This window comes from Phocoena phocoena, chromosome 3, assembly GCF_963924675.1.
Source record: "Phocoena phocoena chromosome 3, mPhoPho1.1, whole genome shotgun sequence".
Classification (NCBI taxonomy): domain Eukaryota; kingdom Metazoa; phylum Chordata; class Mammalia; order Artiodactyla; family Phocoenidae; genus Phocoena; species Phocoena phocoena.
Genome location: NC_089221.1, coordinates 67513631 through 67529134, shown reverse-complemented (window position 1 = coordinate 67529134; position 15504 = coordinate 67513631). Strand labels below are relative to the sequence as shown.

Genomic DNA, 15504 nt, shown 5'->3' with positions numbered 1-15504 from the left:
CTTGTAAAACTCATGTGAGCTATATTACTACTAAACTTTAGAAAGTGCATTTTTGTGGTTCTATTTTAATGAATGTATTTAATTAATAAACTATAGTTTGATGCTTTTTGAGTTACTTTAAAATCACAGATTTATTTTTTCATGAGATTTATTTTTTCATGCTCTAATGGTCATTAGAGCAATCATTGTCTTTTCAAATATTATTCCTTTTCTCTCCTGCCCCAAGAAAGAAAATATGATTATATAGTTATATAAGTTATTATATATGATTATATATAAATTTATATAACTAAAATATAGATGACATTTAAGGCTTTCTCTTTGGCAAGTCTAGTAATGTAGCATAATGAAGCGACTAAATTTTGTTGAGTAACACAGAGGACTGTATTAGATATTTATACATATTTTCTTTCTTTCTTTTGACAAATATTTATTGAGCTTATATAGGTATTATTATAGGTATTATTATAAAATAATAGGTATTATTATTAGTGTTATAGGTATTATTATAAAAACTGTAGTTATAAGGTGAGCAAAAGAGGCACATTCCTGCCCTCATGAAACTCCTAGTCTAACGGAAGAGACTAGTAAACATACAAATACATACTTACAGGCTAACTACATGTATACATAATTATATTTTATGTACTACCCAGTATTAACTGTATTCAAATAAATGCTGTCCTCCAAATCTAGCACAAGAATCAAACTGCATGTGGAAGAATGATAGAACAGAGAAGACTTTGTAATTCTCTGAACATTTTCTCTGCAAATCCATTGATTGCTGCTCCTCACGGTGACCCAATTATTCTGCAGTTCTGAGAGTGGAGAACTGACCGCATAGTATGCTGTCTGAAGTCTTTGGCCAGGAGAGACTAACACTTCTCTTCATACTTTCACAAAAAAGGAGTTGGTAATAGCAACTTTTAAGTCCTGAGGCTTGTCCTCATTGGGCCATTGGCCAAGAACAAACAAATCAACAAACAATAAAACAAAGATCATGTAAACTAATAAAACCTCTTTCTAAATACTTCTCTGTCTACTTCCAGAGACAGCTCCACAACTTACTTAAATGACTGAATTCACAAATTTTAAATGTTAATTTTCTCTTCTTTCTTTTAGTACTAACACACACGTATACACACACACACACACACACACACACACACACACACACACATTTATAGCATTTAACCTCTAGGCAGGCATGAATAATCATGCATACATATCATCGTTATTTTTACATCACTGCAGTTGAATAAAAACATTCTAAAATGTTGTGAGAGTACAAGAATACATACTTCTTGTTGCTTTGCTCATGGAAATAATAAATTACATAGATAATTGTATATTTGCAAAGCATATTTGTGCATAATTAACTAGATTTATAGTATAGCAAACAAAATGATCCATAAGTCAATATGAACTAACATCTCTATGTAAAATAGATTATCATGTGCTAAGAAATGTATTTTATGTATTTCATAATGAGCTTTTCCTATTTGATGGTGAGCAATGCTGGGCTGGGTATAGAATTGCTTTAAATGGATAGAATTTCCAAGGTGTGAAAGTTTCCTTAAAACACCCAAGGATAAGACAAAAAAAAAAACAAACCCAGGAGATAACAAAATTGTTGAGACCACATGAAGAGACTAGAGCCTGTTCAATGAAGAAGTATGTGTGTGTTTTGCTAGCACATGTATATCAGGGTAATACAAAACTCACTGGGTTTGTGTAGTTATTGTACTTGACAGTTGATCCTGTGAGCAAAGGAGAAAGGTGAGGGAGGGAGGAAAGAGGGAAGGGAAGGAAAATCTGTAGGATGCCTTCTTCTCCTTCGGTTAAGTACCAACCCAGTTCATGAACATGTACACTGCCAGACTGTCCTGAAAAAATTGTGACCAACTTCAGAATCAGAGGAATAGGTTTATTGTATCAAAATGTGGTGGCAAACTCTGTGGAAAAATTAAAATAAAAATTTGCTGAAAGTGCAGCTGCCCTCAAAGCACAGTCCTAGACTGTATGTATTTCCGGTCTCGCCTGCCTCAGAGATGATTAATTTCTCAGGCGTTCTAATATATTTTAAACGGGAACAACAAAACTGGTTACCATTGCAGTTGAATGTCATTAGTTGCAAATAAGAGAAAGCTCAACTAAAACTAGATAAATAATAAACTGCAAGTATTTTTCCTCAGAGCTAGAAGTCTAGAGTAAGGTCATGATATGATTCAGTGGCTCAATAATATCATCAGTAATCTAATTTCGTTTTGTTTATCTACTCAGTCTTTGAGAATTGGCTTCTTTCTAAAGCTCGCTCCCATCATGGTTGCAAGATGTCTACCAATTTGCTTCTAGGGCCACAGACTTCCTGGTCCTTACCTAAAGAAGTGAGAGAGATGGTTATTTGCAGATACTTCCGCAGAAGAAAGTGTCTTTCCAAGAGCTCTCCTCACCCAAACACCTACAAACCTGTCCTTACACATTATTGTCTCCAGTTGGATCATATACCTACCTAGACCAATAACTGTGGCCAGGAAAAGGGAAAAGATTTACTTAGTTCTGAGATACAGACTCTCTCTCTAAATCCAAAGCAAGAGTCATCTTCCCCCAAGGCATCAATGTAGATACTCAAACCTGAAGATGTTAAAGAGAAAGAGCATTGAAAGTCAGTGAAACAACCACAGAGTACACTGCAAAGGGTTTTCTACAAGCCTGCTAATTTACTGCTGCAGTTCCAACAATTGGACCCATGGCTCTGCAATAAACTTTTTATGGATAGAGCCATAATTCTCAATACTTAGTGTTCATAACAGTTACCTGCTGAGCTTTTTAAAAATGCAAAAACTTGGGCTAACACCCAGAATTCAAATTCATTAGATCTGTGGCATTTTAACAAAATCCCAGGTGATTCTGTTATGGGCAATAAGAGGACCACACTGAGTTAAATTCTGTATATTAGATATATACTTTCACTCTCTCTTTTCCTACCATCACCGTAATTTCAGTACATTCGTCTACATTGTCACCAGGCAGAACAATAAAGAGTTGTTAGTTTGCTTTTATTTCTTTTGGTGCATGTCTTTTTAATTTCCAGGATTAGAGGAACTTGCACGTGACACAGACGTGTGTGTGTGTGTGTGTGTGTTTATTTGCTGATTCATGAATTCCAAGAAGCAAATAGGAAGAGTAAGGAATCATTTAGGTATCATGAAATTACTTCTATGATCCTTAATTTCACTTAAATGTCACAAAATAGACCACTAATGTCCACTTTGAAGTTTATTTGTACTTCTGGGGCTCTTGCTGCCACCTGTTCATAGTTCATGATGCTTTGTTTGGTAATGCAGTTAGCTTACAAAGCCATCTTTGCCAGCGATAACTGAAATGGTGAATTAATACCAATCCTAACCCTGAACGTGCCTTTGTGAATACGTGTGTGTATTTTAATAGTATGTATATTGGTTAATAGTATGAATATGTTTAGTAGTATGAATATAGTTACATCTGCAAGTTATGAGGAACCACCACTATGGAGATGTTTCAAAGAAATACAGTTCTGTGCAGACTTGTGTAACTGCTGATTCTAATATTGTTCTTTTGTTTGTTTTAAATATTTATTTATTTTATTTATCTATTTTTGGCTGCATCAGGTCTTTATTGCAGCATGCAAGATCTTTCTGTTGCGGCGCAAGGGCTCTTAGTTGTGGCGTGCAGGTTTTTCTCTCTCTAGTTGTGGTACACAGGCTCCAGAGCGCATGGGCTCTGTAGTTTGCAGCATGCGGGCTCTCTAGTTGAGGCATGTAAGCTCAGTAGTTGTGGCGCACGGGCTAGTTGCCCCCCCCCCCCCCCCCCCCCCCGCCGGCATGTGGGATCTTAGTTCTCTGACCGGGGATTGAAACTGCATCCCCTGCATTGGAAGGCAGATTCTTTACCACTGGACCACCAGGGAAGTCCCTCTAATATTGATAATTTGTTACAAACGTGCTTTCAGGTATTATAGGCTCAAGTGTAGGGTAGTACACCCCAGGAGCTTTGGCTTTAAGACTGTCTAATTGCTATGACTCCTGTAAGTTTAGAATTGTCTTTACTTCTGTGCTTGCTAGTCCTTTCCTAAAATTTTTTGCTTATCCATATATAATGGAGGAATAAAATCTTAGCCTTTGTGATATTTCTTTCTTAGGCATCACAGGCTTGGTATGTTTTCTTTAACCTCCTAGTCAGTCCCTCTCCTGCCTATGTCTATTCCTGGATTGTAAGGGACTTGAAGATGTTTCCAAGGGACCACTTCATTTCTTAAAGGGATTTCTCCTGTAGCCCTTACATCCAGCTTTTGTTTTTGTTTTTGTTTTTGTTTTTTCTCTTAGTCTAAATCCAAGAAACATTATCTGAAATCTAGCCAGTCCTTATTCCATGATCCTTTCTCCCATTTCCTTTTCTCTTTTAGTGGATACTGAATTAGTGATACAGTAAGGCACAGTGGAAAGAGTTTGGTTTAAAAGTCACATGAGCTTGAATTCAAACTGACCTTAGACAAATTGTTCAGTCACCCTGAATCTCTGTATCTTCATCTATCAAATAAGAGTATATTTCATCTCATCAGTTGCTTTATAAATTCAGTTCACATACACAAAGTGACCAGCTATACGTGTAAGCTTTTTTATTCTTCTTCCTTTTGAATCTCCAGACTTTTACCAGCAATGACCCATCTAAGTCAGCACTTCTACAAGCCCCTGTGGTATTTTCCTAAAAGGGAGTTCCTGGAAGCTACCAACAGTTTTCTTCTTTGAACATGTTGTGAAGTACTTTGGACATGATAAAGCAGCAAACAGCTTTTAAATATTTATGTTCTCCACACCATGCATGCCAAGTGTGTTTGCTCTATTTTTTTCTTTTTCTTTTTTTTTTGGTGCCAAGGAGACAAGCCAAACAGTGTGAGAGGAAAATACTGTCGGGACACAAAGTAAGCTTGTCTAATGTGTACTCTGTGCAGATGTAACCCTAATGGAAAATAGTGGAGACTGCTCCCTAGTTACACAGTGATACCTTGAGGAACAAATCACCTGGAAACAAAACTCCTTTATAAGCAATTCAGCTGAGTAAATTTTTATTTTAAAACTTCATGAATCAAATGAAGTAGTACTGGCTAGAGTAATATAATTCAACAGTAATACTCTGATAAAGCTGCAGTTGTGCACAGAGCAGAAATATCTTCTCACAGAGCATGTCTGTTAGTATAAAGATGAAGACATGCATTCTAGGCAAAATTGTGATGCTATTTCACTTTTGCAACACGATGCTCCGTCCTCCACATACACACAGCAGATTATTACCCTTGGAGTTGTGCTGCTCTCACAAATGTCCCCTTTTAAAGAAGGAATCAAAATGATTCACACTTTGAATTATAGTTCATGTTACATTATATTGATTACTTAGTCATGTCTCGATCCTGGCTACAAGTTAGTACCATTGAGAGAGACTCTGACTCAGCTGGTTTGAGGTGGGCCCAGAGTTTGGCAATTCTTGTATAGATGCGGGGTTATGAACCACTGCTTTAGCATAAAGTTATGTTCTTGTAATGTGACCTCTCCTTTTGTAATATCCATGCTTATCCATGTGTGCTTGGGGTCAACCTTTAAAATGCGGGTTCCTGTGGCTTCAACACAGAATCACCACTACTGAATCTTGAAGTTTGTGGTACACATAAGTTGAGTGTGTTTGTGTGTGTATGTGATGGGGAGAGAGAGAGAGAGAGAGAATCTTTGTGTTTAACCAACACTCATACTGATTCTGAGTCACTCTAAGGTTTAATAATTCCTACCTTTTTATAATTTCTAACTCATGGAACAGAATTTTTGACTGTCAACAATACCTTTTAATTCCTCTTTGCTAATAGAAAATTCCCACAAAGTGGATGGTTGGGGTATTTATGTTATATACAATTTATATTTTAAACAATATTATTTATAATAATTATAATAATTTCCACTCAAGCTAAAAAAGTTCAACCTTGTTTGCAAAAGGACAGAAAATTCAAATTCAGACAACCAAATGGTCTTTTCTAATGCTTGCTTATTTTAAAGTATGAGAGTTTTTAAATGTTAATTTAATGTAAGTACTATCCATTTATCTGTCATTATCTAATTATCTAATGAAAAATATCTAATGTATATACAGAATTTCAAGTCAGAGACTTTTAGTCATTATTTAGAAATGTGAAATATATTTATGTTCAATCTCAATTTCTCTTTCTCTCTCTCTGCCCCATCTCTCTCTCCCTCTCACCTCACTCCTTCCCTCTCATCTCACTCATTCCCTCTCTTTGTTCCCACCTCATCTCTTTTCCTCTATCATAGCATCAGATGAAGAGCCAACTTCAGCAGGTAAAGTTCCTATGCTATAAAGATTATTCCTATTTATTTTAATGCCCTTAATAATATAGACCATTTGAAATGTATTTGTTCAGGTTTCAACCACAAAACTGGCACAGTTTTATTTATTTACTTTATTTCTTGAACCCATTATGCAGTCCCAGACTAAATGATGTTCGTTATGAGTTTTAAATAAAAAGAGAAAATAATTGAAAATGAACTGTCACAGAGGAAATCATAACACAAAAAAATCACATCACTATTACAGAATAAGGAAATTGGGAAAATTAAAACATTGAGAAAAATGCCAATAAGTAATAAATGGGGAGAAAAAAAACTAAAATGTTAAAATGCAGAAAAATAATAAAATGAGGAGACTGAAATTAAAAAGAGGAAAATGATAGGCTTCCCTGGTGGCGCAGTGGTTGGGAATCCGCCTGCCGATTCAGGGGACACGGGTTCGCGCCCCAGTCCGGGAAGATCCCACATGCCGTGGAGCGACTGGACCCGTGAGCCATGGCCGCTGAGCCTGTGCGTCCAGAGCCTGTGCTCTGCAACGGGAGAGGCCACAACAGTGAGAGGCCCGCGTACCGCAAAAAAAAAAAAAAAAGAGGAAAATGGTAAAACATACTTTCAGAAATATGACTATGGTAGAATACTGCATTATCAAATGCGACTGACATTGAATATGATATTCATTTAAGTTTAAGGATAAAAATCATGTTGTTGCCTCAAATATTCACTTTCGTTAAGAAAATAATTTTTGCAGTTATAACTTAATGATACTGAAACTTGGCATCATGACTGTGCTTCTCATCCATCTAATCAGCATTGATCAAGAACAGGCTCAGGTCTGAACTAAATACTGTGAGGAATGCAAATGGTAGAGAAGGCATGGTATTTTCAACTTGGTTCTAGGACAGTGGGATGGGTCAAAGACCAGGCACATTTATAAGGAGAAAGCAGGCACCACAGCCAATCTGGTTAGCAAATAATAAAAGGTCCAGGCTAGCAGACTAGCAACATCAGCAAAAAGGGATAAAGCCCTCCATCTCAGGTTACTGAAGCTAATGGACAAAAACGGGGCTTGATTGTATAGGAAATGGGGAATGTAGCCCAGTTATTGGAACTCAGGTACAGAATAGGGTCTTTTCAATTCATAGACCTAACTGATTTCAATTGGTAGGAGACTTCTTGATTTCTACGTTCTTCTAGAACTGGGCAGGGATTTTTACCTGTAAAAGTGGTTCAAAACATCAAAAATTCAATGGAAGAAAATGAAATAGACATCTTACAAATATCTTTGGTAAACTCCAAGGATGCCATATTGCATTATACTCATTATCACTGCCTTGAAATGGAATCACAGAAGATAAACTCTCAGTTAATGTTTCATTTTCATAATATTGTTAGATAGTTTATAACCTGATTTGGATGATAAGAACTCCCTATAATTTTCTGCTACTCTAGTCAGTATTATGTAGCCTATTTTTAGGAACAACCTAATCACATGACTCAGTAGCAGACTTATGTGTTGTTATGAGTTTCCTCTGCCTAGTTTCTGACTTCTTTTTGCCCTGACTTGAGGCTTTAGTGTTGACAGCGTTGCTCAGAAACTCTGTCTTTCTCAGCCTTAGTTGAATTTTCTCTTGGTGTGAGTACCAGGCCTTGTGAGCCTATGCTTTTCTAGAGCAGTTTCATTCCTCTAATAGTCTTACACCTCATTCCTAGCTATGTTGCCTGCCAAGCAGTTTTGGTGACTTTGCAAAAGAATTATTATTTTTGCATGATGAAGATTAATTTTAATTTAATGTAAGTAATACATATAACTATTTCTTGGTGTAATTTTCTTATTTTAAAATTATTTTAATAATTTCTCTGCTTATTAAGAAACTGTTTTGTAAATGCAACTGAACATTTTCCCCCAAATATTTATTTGACTCTAGAGTGATCTGAACATCATAGAGTTTAAATTATGTTTCTAAAATAGTTTTGTTTTCATCTATGACCAGATGTTTTTGTTGTGATTTTAGCATAGATGATTAGAGTAGAGCAAATGTATTAAGTAATATTTTAACTAAATAGTTTCACATACAGATTACATTAACATTCAGAAAATTTGCATTTAGTAAAGCAGACATTCCTTTTATATAAAACTGCCAATGGGAGCCAAATGTTCTTCCGTTAATTTTATCAAAGTGTATAATAAAAAGTATTATTGTGTAGTTGTATTAAAACTTTTGACAAGGTATTATGAGATTTATAAAGGCTTGATTTCATAAGGAATATGAATAATTGTGGAAACTGGATTGTGATTTTGTTTTAGCGTTTTTTTGGTACTCTTGCCCCCAATTTTTTCAGCAACTATTTTTCTCAATTAAATATTTATTATTCTGTTTGTGTGTCTTTTTCAGTAATATTTATCAAAATATATCTTTTATTTTAAACTATTACCCAAAATATATTTAATATATTGTTGATAGTCTCTGTTTTTACTTTCATTTCCTTCCATCAACGGTTTATCTAGAATGATCTTTCCCAAACTCAGACTCCTTTAATTTATCTTTTTGATCCTTCTTTAATTTATCTTTCTTTCTGTTATTTCTCCATTCTGTTTAAATTATCAGTGAAATGCAATCATCTGTTTGCCACAGAAATTGTACCTGAATTAAACTTTCATATGTCCCCACATGATATCTTTATCAGTTTCACATTCTTCCTTCAGCTTCATGGCATAATTGGACTGTAACTTCTTCTAATAATACTTCAGTTTCTTTAACTTAAATAATTCAGATATTTCTAATAGATCTGCTACTCCTCAAAGTTCAACAGTAGAAGGAATAAAGTAAATGGGGGTATTTCTTGCTGCCAGATAGTCACAGGCTCATGATCACCAGTTGTTAATATATGAACATTATAAGTTATGAATATTATAAGTTAAAAATTAATATTTTAAAAAACAAATATATACATGGTTTATCTAAATGTGCAGGTGCCTAGTGGATACTACTGAATGATACTATTTATTAAATATTTGCAATGTATGGATATTATATAGCAAATCTAAGTTATTTTTACCCCAGAGGTACACAGAATTGGATTAATTATAATTCAGTAATCATGAAAAATTCTCATTGTCCACAATATTTTTTAGAGAAAATAATAGGTTTCTGTCTGGACTAGCATATAGTATAAAAAAAATTAGAAAGAGACAATATAGCTCTGAGAAAATTAATGAGATATTAGATAGTGTTTTACTTGTGTTATAATGCTGCAAAATGGTTGTGCTTTTCTCTTTACAATAGAGTATATTTGATTTGACTTATATTTAGAATTTTTATAACTGCCATCATTAAAACAGACAAGTGATTCCTCTACTCTGCTACCATACGTTTCTGTTTACAATATTTTTATGCTTCACTCTGTCCTTAGTCATTTTTTCAAATATACGTAATTTCCCTTATTTGAACCTCTAAATTGCCATGCAAAAAGCAAGTGCTTAGTAACTGCTTTTTTGGTGTTGATTTATAGAGGAGATGCATAATATGTCACATCTGTGTTTCTACTCATGGAGATGTATCCCCTTATTGAATATGGAGCATCCATTTGTTAATTATTTTCATCTTCGAATGTTCTGGTGGGATGCATTAGCCCAGAGCAACATGTTTGTAGTATCTGGGTTACTAGGGCAATTTCACCCAACACCTGTTTCTGTAACTACCAGAAGCTTCTTCTTATTTATCTTAGTTGAATCTTATGTTCAGGTATTTAAACATCTTATCATTGAGTACAAAAACACATCTATGAACTATACAAGAAGTTCCTTCAAACTAGGTTATATCCTAAGATCTAATTATAAACTAATGAGATTCATTCTGTTAAAGAAACCATAACAGATATCGTACCTCCAAATGAGTCATGTTTAGAGGTGATAGATGTAACCCAATTATGTTGCTGTTGCTCAAATAATTTTGGTAACCTTCTTTTGAAATTTCCTTCAGATATTGCAACATCAGTTATTCCCTTTTATAGTCTCAGAACTGTGCTACTATATTCATCAGACACTGGTCTAAAAAATAGACCTTCAAAAACAAAGATTTGCAAATATTAAGAGTGTGCGCGTGTGTGTGTGTGTGTGTGTGTGTGTGTGTGTGTGTGTGTGTGTCTCTGTAGGTGTATGACACAGATCCGTTTATAACTTTAATAACACTCTTTTTTTTTTTTTTAATAACACTCTTTAATAGAGTTAAGTCAGTGGCTGCTTCTCCCATGTTGCACAAATCCAATTTCTATTTATCTTCTATTTAAATTTCATAATAAGGAGAGATTTGATAAACTGATTACACCAATGCCTTTGTCTGTGTTCTTTAAGAAATTAAGACATTTACATTAGAAAATTGACTGCTACAAATGAACTAATCCTTATAAAATTTAATTTATTAACTATAAGGTCTATCAAATTAGGCTTATTGTCATATAAATTTCTTCATTCCTCTTTATTTTTTTGTCTTATTAGCTATTATTTTACCTCTCTATAAATACCATTTATTCATCAAATTAATGAAATCATTATAAGAATTAAAAGAGGACTAGAAATGGAAAATGTTACTGAATGGGATCAATCAGTCCAAAAACGACACAGTTGAGATACTGTAGCTGTACAATAGATCAGTGGCTAAAATTAATAAAACCACAACTTACTATTTTTTGTTTATACCACCTCAGAAGCAAATCTTGATTTTTTTTCTTTTTTTTTTCTTCTCTTGCTTAAAGGGAGATTTCTAATTGCTCTAATTGTCATTTGTCATTTTTTAATATCAAAGAAAGAGGCTGAGTTTGAATTTGTATAAAAGTAGTTATTAATACTGTTAGCTCATATAATAACAAAAAATATGATTAGGAAAAATGGAATTTTCAAATGAATGTAAAAGAAAAATCTTTTTAGCAATCAGCTATGTTAAAACACTAAAGTGCAAAAGCCATACTGTTCTTCACATGTTTATAAAGTTAAAATTTCATAATTTACTTAAATGTAAAAGTGCATTTCTGGCCTATTAATATCAGATCCCAATTGGTAGTGATGATACAGGTTACTGCCTGGATACAATAGTTTATAGTAGGCTCTTGTGACCTCTGTGATGCCCATCAGAGGTGGAGACAGTGTTGATTCAGCACAGCAGAACTTCATCATTTTTACTAGCTCCTTCTAAATCTTTTAGTATGTTTAATCTTTTAAATGATCAGTTTGGCCACTGAGGAACTACACCTAAGAACTAATAATCTATACATATAATAGAACATTGACTAGCAGTAATAAAGATTTAAGGCTATATTACATATATATATTCATAGTTTTATAAACAAACTATATATATAGTTTAAAACAAATATGTTATACATCTGTGCAGCTAAACACAGGATGCAGTGATTAGATATTTTCCTCTTGGTTTTTGTTGTTGTTGTTGTTGTTGTTGTTGCGGTACCCAGGCCTCTCACTGTTGTAGCCTCTCCCGTTGCGGAGCACTGGCTTTGGACATGCAGGCTCAGCGGCCATGGCTCACGGGCCCAGCCGCTCCGTGGCATGTGGGATCTTTCTGGACCGGGGCACGAACCTGTGTCCCCTGCATTGGCAGGCAGACTCTCAACCACTGCACCACCAGGGAAGCCCTCTCTTGTTTTTGAAATACTCAGTCTTAGTCCTACAAAAACATTACTTCTGTTTATGGTGGATTTTGTGATTTTCTTAATTATGCTACAGATTCTTTTAGATCTCTTTCCTGTTTTCTTATAGAATTTAATTCTGCATGGCAGACTATGCTCAATTATTCTACAACTCATGCTTTTGAAAAGGAATGATATCTAACCATATTATTCTCTAATGAGCGTAACACTTGTGCATTTTGATCTTAGAACTTTATTTCCTTGGGGATCTAAAGTAAAGCTTCACATCCTTCTTTTTGTTCACCTTACATTTGTTGCAAGTTTTCCCCTTTTTTATATAGACATGCCTATTTTCCCTCTAGTGCCTGGAGCAACGTTTCTAATTATATTGTCAAGTATATTCTTGTTCATAAGTATATGCTAAGCAGGCTTAAATATTAAAACCCAATATATAAAACTAAAAAGTTTATTGCTATAATCTCTAAAAAATAGAAAGAAGTCATTATTTGTAGATTCTCAGTGGAATAGGGAAGAAATCATTGCCTCTAAAGATTTATCTTTGGTCAGTTCACTAAGACATTCGTTAAAGAACAAATACTGCTTACTTCTTTTTTAATAAAACAAAACTTCCTTATTGATAGATTATTTGATAGTGACATTGAATTGTGAGAAAAGTAGTTGGTTTTTAAATTTCTGTAATATGTAGATAGTATTTTTCTTATTTCATATTTAAGAAATATTCATATTTAAGATAAACTTAAAAAGAGTAGTAAAGGTATATACATGGAAAGGAAAAGTATATCTGTCAGTGTTCTCTGGAGGAGCAGAATCAAAAGGCTATACATGTATATAAAATAAAGAGATTTATATTAAGGAATTGGCTCATGTGATTGTGGGGCTGGCAAGTCTGAATTCTATAGGGCAGGCTGGCTGAACTCAGGCAGGAGTTCTGGTTTACAGCCTTGAGGCAAAGTTTTTTCTTCTCAGGGAAACCTCACGTTTTGCTTTTAAGGCCTTCAACTGATTGCATGAAGCCCACCCATATTATTATGGAGGGTAATCTGCTTTACTTAAAGTCAACTGATTGTAGATGTTAATCACATTGACAAAATACCTTCACAGCAATATCTAGGCTAGTATTTGACCAAGCAACTGGGTACCACAGTCTAGCCAAGTTGACACATAAAATTTAACCATCACAGAAAGTGAGTAAAAATTATATAAACACAAAATATTTTAATTTTCAACAAACCTATTTCTGGAAAATAGACCAAGCATAATTTGCAATGTTTAATAACAATGCATGTTGCCCCACTATCTGTGTACACTTAGACTTCAAGCCTCATTTAATTTCTAGTACTCCTTGCATTGGATGGATTCATCTTTAAGGCCATCTCAAATTGTCTGGGTCAATTTTTTTGCTGTCCCAAGTTTCACCTCAAGTTTATTACAGATAGAGCACTGAGAAGTATTAATTTAATATTCCAGGGATTTGTTTGCTCAAGGAAGGCATTAAGCATTCCCGTTCATGATGGGTAGGATAAGACCCCATGTACCCGAAGTCCTGAACCTATGCCTTTAGGGTGTTTTTATCTTCAGATAAATAGCTGTCTCCTACCTGTACAGTATTTTCCTTTTACAAATTTCATTTTCATCATCTGTAAAATGGATTAATAATAGTGCCCACCTTAAATGCTTGATGGAAGGATCAAGCATGATGATACATTAAAGCATTTATCACATCATGCCCATCCTATAATAAGTACAAGGAATCTAAGCTGTTCTTTTACTTCTATTATCATCAGTGTTGTTTCCCATATTATTGTTATTGTTATTTTGATTATGATTATTTGTCAGGCAATGTGCTAAGCATTTTAGGTGCAGTTTTTTAATTTAATTTTCACAATAAAGCAATGAAGCTAATTATATATATAGATTCCTACTTAAAGAGGAGAACACTGAATTTTACAGCATAAAGAAATATGCCCAAGGTTACATAATAAGCAAGCGACAAAAGGAGGATTCAATTTCAAGTTTCTCTGGTGAAACTTGTACTTATTCTAATGAAGCAAACTGCCTTTTATTCACTTATAAATAGTTTTAAATAACATATATTTCTTTCATTTGTAAAAGTAATGCACAGTTATTCAAGTTTTTTGTCATGCATATATTATAAAGCTGTACCTAATAACATGCAAAATTTTACCTATTATTTTAAATGATAATCTGATTACTATAGTAATTTTATGGACCTTGTAGACAATTTTAAAATAATAAAATAGGAAATGGAAATCCCTCTGACTACCTTCATCCATATTGAATATTTGCATTTTCAGAAAACATTCTGCCTCAATCTAGTTGCTCTTACAGTCTCCTCCATCTCAGTGGCTCAGTCCAGATCTTCAGGGTCAACTTTGATAACACCCACTACATCCCATTCTCACCAGACCCTTTTAGCCTCTTCTTATAAAATATACCCAAAATCTAATCACTTCTTGCCATCACATATACCATCACCCTTGTCGAAGTCACCATCTTCTCACACTTGGCTTATCATTCAGTAACCTTCTGAGTGATCTTCTTCTTGGTACCCTTGACCCCTCTGCAGGTCCTTCTCAACAGAGAGGCCAGGATAATTCTCCTACAAGACCATGAGATCCCATCACTCTTCAGCCTTAAGGCTAATTTAGTACCTCTCAATCAACCCTGCAGTAGATTTAGGATTGAAACTGGATATAATTTGCACCCTTCATTACCACCCTGGCTGCATTTCCTCTACAGCCACCCTGTCCTTCCTTTTCATACAACAAACACAAACCCTGAGCCCATCCCAGTCTTGGGCAGGGTTTTGCACTCATAGGTCCATTGTCTGACAGCTTCTCCTGCAAGTATCTGCATGACTCCTCCAACACATCCTTCATGTCTTGACCTAAAGATGCCTTCTCAGAAAGGCCTTCTTTTTGTCTCTAAGAAGGTCACACCTTCTCTACCTTGTCATGGTCCCCTGCTCTGCTTTATTTTTTAATGTTAGCACAATCTGCCCAGTTTATGTAGCTTATTTTCTGTCCAGTGTGAATGTAAATTCCCCCAGGGATGGGGTTTTTTTGGTCTATTTTATTCAATACTGAATCCCTAGCTGCTAGAACAATTGTTCAGTACATGGTAGATGCTTAATAAACATTTGTTGTATGGTTGAATTAATGAATAAATTCAGCCATACTGATTTAATGCTGATTTTAAAGCACTTTTAACCCAAGAACATACATAGTTCTTCCTTTTATGATGATATAAAGAGAGAGGGGGTGATAGATATATTTCCCAATTTAAGAAATAAATAGAAGGATAACACTAATAATTTGATAAGAATCTTAAAGATGCTTTAAAATTACTTAAATCCCTTGGCAGTGAAAAGCCATTACATTGATCTTTGTTTTTCTGTTTTGGTTGCAGTAGGATAAAATACATTTTGTTTAGT

General features: G+C 34.5%; 1 protein-coding gene across 2 annotated transcripts in view; it reads left to right on the top strand.

The window, feature by feature from the left end:
- EDIL3 (EGF like repeats and discoidin domains 3) overlaps positions 1 to 15504 on the top strand; it is a 427880-nt gene that overhangs the window by 151097 nt on the left and 261279 nt on the right. The window contains exon 3 of one of the 2 annotated variants that reach the window (XM_065874094.1): positions 6354 to 6380. The exons of the other annotated variant lie outside the window; for it this stretch is intronic. Within the exon in view, the coding sequence (XP_065730166.1) occupies positions 6354 to 6380 (27 nt within the window). The remainder of the gene's footprint in view (positions 1 to 6353; positions 6381 to 15504) is intronic. 2 annotated transcript variants of the gene reach the window in all.